Here is a 10,105-nt window from a genome sequence, read left to right as displayed (position 1 = left end):
AAAGTAGGAACAATGGTGAATTAAATGACCTGCCCGGGGCCTCATTGGGTCTCAACAATAAGCACTGAATGTTATTCTTACAATTTACTAAGCCTCATGGGCTAATAAACTTTTTTCTGCTTAAGTAAATTGAACATTTACATTACATTTGTATACTTAACAATTAATCAGAGCAAAAGTGTAGGAATTCTAAATGCTTTATTAATTTTGACACAGACTTAAACTATACTCCACAAGTGTGCTGATTTAATCTCTTCCAGAGACCCCACTGCAGAAGTACTGTAAAACTCAATGACATATGTTTGTGTTTTGTAAGTTAGTTTGGGTAAAAGTGAGACCTTAAATAAATTATTATAATGTATTATTACCCACTATATGACTAGTGTAGGCGCACAGTACACCCTCCTATAGTTCAGGAGAGAGGTTCTTGTACAAACACTCAGGGTAATTTAGAAGGCCAGCAACATCAAGTGTGTGCATTTTTTTTTTTTTGCTCTATCCTCTCATCCAGAGATATTAATATTGGTGAGCGAAATAAGAGAGATAGATTGCTCATATCTGAACTGAAGATAGTCATCTTCTGAAAATACAGAAATGGTCTCCTGCCTGTGCTTCTACTTGCTATACTTTTGTGTAGATTTATTGTTTTTAACTATGTGAAATATGCAACCCACTTCCTTACCTGACGTGTTTTAAAGTGACTGTGAACAGTCATGCGTAATGGGAATCCCAGCATTGAAAGAAAAGAGTCTATAGGTAGCTGAGTAGCTCGTCACGTTAGGGTTTAAAGGAATTAACCTTTGCCTTTAATTATAAAGCATTTGAAATCTATGTTTGTATAGTTTATTTTAAAAAAAAGAAGAAGCTGAAACCTTTTTTAATGAAATGGTTAAAACTACAGATATAAGATTGGTGTGACCAAAGTTCTTTTTAGATTAACCACTTCCTTTTTAATGCATCTTGTTTAAAACAGCGTGACTCAAACTGCATTCTCTGGCCAAGCAGCCACAATGAATGTCAGATTTTGGAAATGGATGGTTCATGTCATCAAGCTGTTGTGCACTATTTCAGGTAAGGAGAAACATTGCTTATTCACTCAGTCAGTTTGCATTTTTGCATGAACCACAGAGTGGAAATGCTTTAAGATGCTTCTTAATTATTGCCTACCTAACAATTGTAGAAGTTGATTTATTCTAGTAATAGCATTTAAAACATGGGCCCCAAAAGAGACTTGCTGATCCTCATTTTAGTGTTCATCCAGCAGCATTTCAAGCAAGGCAGGAATTAGTTAAGGAAGAGATATCAGTTCACTGCAATTCATGCAAATGGTTTCAATATTATGAAATAACTATAGATGACGTTGTTCTAAAGTGTCTTTATAAATCCATTATTATTATTATTATAATCACTCATACTGGAGAATATTTTAATTACTGTTTTTCTGTCCTTGTACTGATAACACTTCATTCGACTTTACGGATGTGGAAAGTTGAAATCGCTCCCTGACATTGGAGATGGGATGTCATGTCAATTCATCACAAGGTCCACTCACCTCCATTCATTCACACCAGGAAGATTTTCATTTCCAATTAACTATGGGGTATACCAAAGAAACCGAAGAAACCTTTCTAACTGCACATGGATCACGGATAGTGCTGCTTTAAAACAAAACACTGCCTAAAAAGCATATTATTTTTATCATTATTTATTTCGCAATAAGGAACAAGAAATTGCACAGCAACTTAAAAAATCTAATTTTCTTGCATTTAGACAGATAATGTAAACTCAAGCTAAATGCTTATAAGAAACAAAAAATTAAAAATGACCAGTAAAATGTGTTTATGATAGTATAGTGAAGTCAAGTGATAACATCCATCCATCCATTTTCTAACCCGCTGAATCCGAATACAGGGTCACGGGGGTCTGCTGGAGCCAATCCCAGCCAACACAGGGCACAAGGCAGGAACCAATCCTGGGCAGGGTGCCAACCCACCGCAGAGTGATAACATTCAATCTCATTTATTTGTAAATGTGCAATTCTACTTTTAAACCTTGCATGTCATACAAATACTGAGCATCCTTGTCCTGCTCTTCTATGGACAATCTGCCTCCTGTTTGAGCCAGAAATTTCAAATTTGGACTTGTCAGTCTGGAGTGCCTGCCGCCGTTGTTCAGGTCCCCAGTTATTATGAACATTGGTGTGTCTCTTGGCTTTGTTTCCACTTTGGAGGAATGCTGTTTTGGCAGCAACTCTTCCATGAAGACCACTTCTGACATGACTTCTCAGCACTGCAGTGAGGTCTAATTGGGTGTCAGTGGTTCCAATGGACTTGAATAGAATTAATGTTAATCCAGGATTAACTTTAAAATTAGCTGTTCAGTAACATTATAGACTATGGATAGAAACTTTCAGCCTGTAAATAACCTTCACATTTTTTTTCTTTATTCATGGATTTAATTTCTGACTAATTTGATATTTGATTATCTGTAATGGTAAGCAAATAGGTAGTTGATTGAGAAAAAAAGAAAGAAAAATAGACTTTGGCTGTTTTAAAGTCTCATACTCCTAAAACTAATGTCATCAGCTCATATGTGTATCTGTTTATCAAAAGCAATGCTGAAAAATTGTACATCATAAGATTAAATGTTATATATACCAATAATTTATTTTATGTCATATAGATCTCTACTGTTAGGGTAGCCAAGGCAACTGTTATAATTTCCACATGAGTTGACATTTGCAGGTTTACATTTGTGACTGTAGCAATTTCTTCATTGTTAGGGCATCAAACATCAAACGAGTTAATGTTGATCGTTATAACATCATTGTTTGTATTTTTACGAAGTCATTCGAATAAACCTCATTGCTGCCTGTGGTGCTGGATACTTAGAGCAGAGCTTGGGAGTGTCAGCCGCTTTGGTGCCCTACCCTGTGCGTCCACAAAATCCATTTATTTGGCGATAGATAGATAGATAGATAGATAGATAGATAGATAGATAGATAGATAGATAGATAGATAGATAGATAGATAGATAGATAGCATTTTATTTATGCCTGGAGTAAATTTCCTTACAAAAATGAAATACACAGCAACATACCCCAAATATTTGTACATATGTTGTAATGTAATGTAAAATGCAAATATGTATTTTTAAGATCATATTTGACATAGAATCAAACATTCATTTATCTTAAAGTATTTTAAGAAACATATTTGTAGATAAATTGTATGTAAGACATATTAAATACTGTGTGCCCAGCCCCGTGTTTCTGGAAAAATTAAACACTTGCTTCCCAATTACTCCAATTTATTGGTGTCAGCACATGCAGGAAGTGATATAATCCACTCTGAAGCCTGCATATTATAAGCTTGATATTTTTTGACTATGTTTAAAAAAAGATAGCAGATTGCTATCTCTTCAGTATTAGTTTAGAATGATAAAAAATGTCTATTTTCAGGCTAATAATTTTAACTATAAACATATTTATAATACCCGTACATCTGTCCCTAAGCAAATTTTCCATTAGTGGAATGTTAATATATATTGTAATAAACAAGCAGGGGAACCATAAAGGTTTGGGGCACCAGCCAATGATCCCTATATAACTGATTTGCAAAAACTAATAAAGTAATTTTAAAGAAACATGATAACATCTTTTCAAAGGCAAGCCAGAACATGTGCTGAGACAAGGTGGCGGTGTAGCCAGTTAAAAGGCAGGTGAGGAGGAAGAGGTGAACTCAGGGGTGCAGAACATCGCCGATTATGCAGGAGAAATGAGAGGAGAAGCCAATCCTCAACTCGAGGTGTAATTACCATTAGATGAGCCCTGGAGTTGTCTCCCAAGCACATGTGTGTGACAATAAATACTGTAAAATATAGTGCATAGAATATTGAATTTAGAGTACATTTAAAAGTGTTCTGCAATATATATGCTTTATAGAATATTCTTCCTGATATTTTAAAATATATTGTGAAAAATATTTTTATAGTTTGGAAATATATTGCAACATAGAAAAATGGCAATAATTTACATATTTTTACAGTGTATTTCAGTACACTGTAAAATTCAGATATTGTAGTAATTTATTCTTGAAGTATATTGTGTGGAACGGGACCCGGGCACAGACAGGCGGACAACGTTTGTTCACCCAACACACCCATTTATTCACCACAACTATATACAATATTTACAAGTCCAGTGCACAACCCAGTGCCTCCAGCACTGATTCCTCAAAAGTCCGGGCCTCTCACACAGTCCTTTAAGCCTTCCTTCTGGCCGCCTCCAGTACTCTCTCCAGCTCCGTCCTCTTCCATCCGACTTCCGCTCTCGAATGCAGGGAGGCGGCCCATTTTATACCACCCCGGATGGGCTCCAGCTGTTTCCCAGCACTCCTCCTTGGACACGCCCCCGTGTGGCGGAAGTGCCGGCTGCGCACCCGGAAGCCCTTTGGGTGTCCCCATTCTTCTTCCCCCCAGCACTTCTGGGTGTGGCAAAAGTGGTGGGCTCCAGGGTTCTTCAGGCACCGGGGCGCCACCAGGTGGCGGCCATGGGCCCCTACAGGGTTGGGCTTCCAAGCCCCCTACCCGAGGCCACCAACAAAACCAGGGCGGTCGCCCCCTCGTGGTCGGGAAGAGGCACCAGCCTTCCTCCGGTCCCCCCAGGCGTGCCGGCTGAGTTCCACCCCCAGCCGCATATGACAATTGTAACATCTTTTCAAATATATTATTATTGGTAGAAATATACTTTAAAAAATATATGTATAAATGTTACCAGCCCAGCACACCACAGAACATAAAATCATAAAGGCTGTCAAAGAGTTGCAGGACATGTGAACAATGTCACTTCCCATATTAAAGAATGCAGTCTTCTCAGTTAATAGAACCTTCTCTTTCCTTTTCCTGTGTTAAATAACCATTCCAGCCTGTCATTGACGTAGACCCCCCCCCACCCAAATACTCCCAAAACAGTAACCAGACATAAAGGCTGTTTGAGCTAGTGAAATTCAACAACCAGTTTCTTTGTTTTGCTGATGTTAATTTGAAGACAGTTATTTCTGCATCAAGAAACAAACCTCTGGAAATTCTGAAAATGTCTGCAGGTGACATGACATGGTGTTATATTTATAGTTGGAGGTGTACAGAATGAAGGTGACCCAAAAGTGCTTCCTGGGAGACAGGAGTGGTGCCACAGGTATCCACAGGAATAGTCTTATAAAAGCCTCCTCATTCTCCATCAGACAAGCTTAGAGTTGGGAGAAGAGCAGAGTCAAAGGCTTTCCTGGAAAGGAGGATGAAGGGGCCATTGACCTGTGGAAAAGTAAGGCCAGGAGGTAGAAACATTTCAAAGTTTTAATTCTAAAGACTGGCAGTTAGCTCAGATAAATTACAAATGACACCGATGTGCATCACATTTATTATTTTGGTTATCTTTTTTTTGTGTATGATTTATTCCTTAACTTTATCTTCTCTTATATATTTTAGTTGTTCAACAAATGAACAGTTCTAACCCAATTGGTGTCTTTCTGGGTAACAGGTTTGCAGACATTTACTATAAGCATGTAACTTAATATATTTTTTAAAATAATTTCCCCATACTTTATTATCACTTCTTTTATTTCCCAATATATTTAATTGGTAAAAAAAAAAAGAAAAAAATATATATAAGCTATTATATAAGAAATATCAGTATAGACAGGCTCCTTTAAATTATAAACAAAATAAGCACATTATAATGGTAGGTGACAGAATGAAACATCTTTTATTATTTGAAGCAATATTGTTCATCATTAGACTTTTTTGGCATAGGAAATCTAACTTGATTCTCTTCGATTTTTTAAACACATTTGGGCATTTTTCCTGTAAATTATTTCCTCCAATGCCTTTTTTGTTTCTTTTGTACAATCTGAGCCCCTACTGGTCACAAATTGGTAATAACAGTGGCTGTAAAATATTTTGCTTTATTATGTTATGACAGGAATTCTCCCAATTTTCTCTAGTATTTTCTTGCATTCACTTCTTGAACCTGAATTCTTTCCCCAGTACGCCAAGGTTTTCCAGGTTAGTTGATTAGTCTTGCATAAATGAGAGTGTGTATGTGTGTGTGTATGTGCCTTGGACAGGAGATGGCATCCATTGCTTTTAGGTTTGTGCCTGATGCTGGCAGGATAGCCTCCAGAAAATGCATGTACATCCTAAATATTTCAGCTTTATACTGTGTCTCAGAACCCCAATCCCCAGATACAACTACACAACACACAACCCCTGGTTTCATGTAGCTAGTTCTTTTATTTGAGAAAGTATGTAAAATGGATTTCTTGTTCCGTAATCAAATATACTTTGATGTTCTTCTCTTTTCTTTCTCTGCCACTCCTGAGTGAGCTTTGCCGTCCCTCCAGGCCTGACTCCAGCTTATGCAAGTGAGCTGGGTGGGCTCTGTTTATGTTGGACTTGGGAGTACTTGTGGTGCCACAACAATGCATGGAGGAAACACTTCTGAGTCAGGCAGAAGTCCCTAAAAGTAGCTCCCTCTGGTGGCACCAACAGCACCCTGCAGTGCTCTCCAATGGGACTAAACTCCCAGGATGTCCCATAGATATGCGCATAGTTGATTTATCAAAGGGAGGCTACCACGTAGCACATTCAGGGGGTTAACTCCCCCATCCTACCAATATATGTGCCTTTTCAGTGACACACAAGGACTTCTTATGCTAAAAGAACAGACTTGAAAGAGGCGCAGAAGGTCAAATGCCTCAAACCCCTGCATTCAGGAAGGACGCTATATGAGTGCCTGAGCTATTCTGCAACTCTGCCTTTAGCCAACATTTTGTCACCTTGCTTTCTGACTTTCATCTAATAACCAGCGATGTACAAATATAAAGTGACACCTCTTTACATTATGGCAGTCTGAAAGGCACCAAAAATGGTATTCAAGTTAATCTTCAGACAACATTGTGATCTTTTGCTTACTCTCTGACAAATGCATTCATGCCCAGATAAGGAGGAAAGAACATGTAACTGAAAATGAATGCTGATTTAAGTAGACTACACTGTTTTTGAAAAACAAAGCATTTGCTTATTTTCTTTTGAGTCAGTAAACTAATCCACTCTTTTTGAAGCAAGTAAGCTTATCCTCTCTCTTTGAAGCCAAGAAATTCACCCACACCTAGTCTTGAACCTAAAGGTCACTCCCCCTAGAGATCGTAGGGAAATCCTTCTGAAAACAAGAAGCGTGTTTGATTCACAGATTTACTGATACAATCTGTAGACACAAATAGTCAGACCTTTGGCTAATGTTGCAAATGAGATCACAAAGTGACTAGCACAAAGTGAGCTAAGAAAGACTATGCCACCCACTGAACTCGGCATACAGCTCCACATACTGTATCATTGACTGGTATTATAAAAACTACTTTTTGCTAAGATAAGTTAGAATTCTAAGTAGCCAGCACAGAGTCAGACCTGCTTTGTCAGGTTTAATTGTTACTGTGTTTCAACCTTCTAATTAACTTTGTCAAGGCCTCAAGTTATGGTTTTGGCCAATCTCTCCTATGGCTATCTCTCTTGACGTCATGCTAAAGTTCCAAAAGAAAAATAATAAAACATAAAAGCTTGTGAAACCAAGAATCTCCAAGAATACCAATCAAGCCAAATCAAATTATATCTGTCACATACAATTATACACACAGTGCACATTGTAGAGAAAGGCTTACTTACAGAAGTTCAAGAAAATGTAAATATAAAAACAGCAACCTCCAAACACATATATGAATGTCGGGCTTGGATAATAACGGAGTAGTGTGCATTAGTACTAATACGTCTCTGTAACTAAAGACATCAAGTTAATATTAATAATTTATTTTTTTATTAGCACGTTCTGTATAAATCATTGACTACATCCTAGAGTGGTCTTTTTCGGGTATTGTAAAGTATAATATTGCTATTTCAGTGTAATTTCCTCATATTTACAGAACAGTCAGATCTCAGTCAAATATTTCAATAAAGGTCATGTTTTATTTTCTATAATCTCTGATTTTACACATATGATTTTTTCAACATTTTCCAGAATTAAATAGATGTATCTTTGCATTTAAATAATATGATAAACAAATTCTTCAAATAGAAAAATACGCTTGCTGGGGGAGCTCCAGCTGCCCAAACCCAACACAGACAGAAACAGGACACAAGTTCAGCACACACGTTTTTATGTTTTTCTCGTGGGAAACGCTTTCCCATCTGCACAGCACAGTCCCAAGTACAATACAGCACAAAATCAAACTTCTTTCTTTCTTTCTTTCTTTCTTTCTTTCTTTCTTTCTTTCTTTCTTTCTTTCTTTCTTTCTCTCAGTCCATCTGTACTCCTCCTGGTAAGTAATGTCCCTCTTCCTCCCGACTCTGGTTCTCAGAGTAGTGGCATTTGGCTCCTTTTATAAAGTACCCAGAAATGCTCCAGGTGTCTGGTGATCTCCTTCAGCAGCATTTACGGGTGTGGCATCATTCCTTACATGAAGGGCTCTGCCAACCCTGCCAACATCCACAGAACCCAACAGGGCTGCAGCAAACTCCAACTCCCAGCATAGCATACCCTCTGGGAATCCATGAAGCTACATCAGCCCTGTAGCGTCCCGGGGGAGATAATGTTCATCCTGCTCTCTCCACCAGTCCTTCCATCACACAGGTGTCCCGGCTGGGCAAGGGTCCCGGCCGTCTACCACAGACTTTTGAAAATGTTATTTATAAATTGAACTATAAGTAATTTTAACAGATCAGTTGCAATGTCAGACATTTTAAACCAAACAGAACAACATAAGACTATTTACTTTTTCATTTAGCTACTGAGAACATACTTAGACATTAAACAACAGACCATAGAAAGATATTCCATCTGCACTGGTTACTGTGCAACGTTCACCAGCATACGCTTATTTATCATAAAATATTGAATGCATTTTAGGCAAAATGTGGAAAGAGCTGTATTAATAGATATTTCTGGGGCACAAAAATGGTTCTTTGGGGACACACAAGCTAATGCATGATGCCTAAAGCCGGCCATGGCAGAAGATGTTTGACTGTTAGTTAAAGCATTGTCTTGGGTCTTTTTAATATTTGCTAACAGTGAGTTGGAAATATTTGAACAGGAAAGGGTCTTTTTGGAATTTCTGGGATCAACACTGATCACACTGTCACAGTCCTTTAGTATTTTAGCCACAATTATATTTTGGTTGAGGACCTTTGGAGAGACGTCATATTCTATGGTTTAAAGAGAGTACATTTTGTAGATAGCTTTTTTTCTTTAAATTTTTTAACTCTTTCTATCACTTTCAATATTTCTATCACTGTCAGTAAAAAAGTCTACTTGGAAACCAATTGTTATTTTTCCATGGAGATAACAAAGCAGAGCCCAGGCCGTGTTTCTCCATGATTCCAGTATAATAAATGAGGAGAAATATGTGCCAAGCAGAAAGCAAAGGCAACAAGGCAGATAGTAGACAGGCTCATTTTGGAGTTCTTTTTATTTTAGAATTGCTTTGTCTTGCTTGTAAAGTAGTGTATTTGTCTTCCTTTTTATAGTTTTGCATTTCAAGAAGTAATTAGATATCTATAGCCTGTGCTAAAGTTGTATTCTGATCTGATGTGACACAGTAATTAAGGTATGAATTTCCTTTATTTTATTCTGAGTGTGCTTTGGTTTCATCCCACATTCTGAGAATATGTAGGATAGGAAGACTGGTGTCACATTATAGGTATGTGTAGCTGAATTAGATAGCAAAAGGAAGGGAAAAAATGTTCATAAAATTAAAGTTACTGCAAAGTTTCTGTGAAAGCCTCATGAAACCAATACCTTAAAGGGTGAATTTCAGACATCGCTAACTATAACAGCAAGGCTTCTTCCTTAGGAAACATTGATGACTGAAGTATAGGAGCAACCTTGTCTCAATTTGCCCCGCGGGACTCCAAACTTGGGGTTGCAGGCAGGAAGACTGGATGATCACCTGCTAGAGTGAATGGCAGTAACAAAACCTGAATGTCTTTTCTGTGTCCTGGGAATGTGAAACTAAAGGCTGGAGAGAATGAAGTCTCACCTTAAGATTTTCTATTACTGCAG

General features: G+C 37.7%; 1 protein-coding gene across 1 annotated transcript in view; it reads left to right on the top strand.

Annotated features, from left to right (window-relative positions):
* The first annotated feature begins 821 nt into the window (after positions 1 to 821).
* The window catches only part of LOC120522910, a 58,910-nt gene continuing 49,626 nt past the window's right edge, over positions 822 to 10,105 (top strand). The window contains exon 1 of the mRNA XM_039743687.1: positions 822 to 1,071. Within this exon, the coding sequence (XP_039599621.1) occupies positions 1,011 to 1,071 (61 nt within the window). The 5' untranslated portion in view covers positions 822 to 1,010. The remainder of the gene's footprint in view (positions 1,072 to 10,105) is intronic.

The sequence above is a fragment of the Polypterus senegalus genome, chromosome 2, assembly GCF_016835505.1.
Source record: "Polypterus senegalus isolate Bchr_013 chromosome 2, ASM1683550v1, whole genome shotgun sequence".
NCBI lineage: Eukaryota > Metazoa > Chordata > Cladistia > Polypteriformes > Polypteridae > Polypterus > Polypterus senegalus.
Note: the sequence above shows the minus strand (reverse complement) of the source record. Positions and strands in the feature narration are given on the sequence as shown.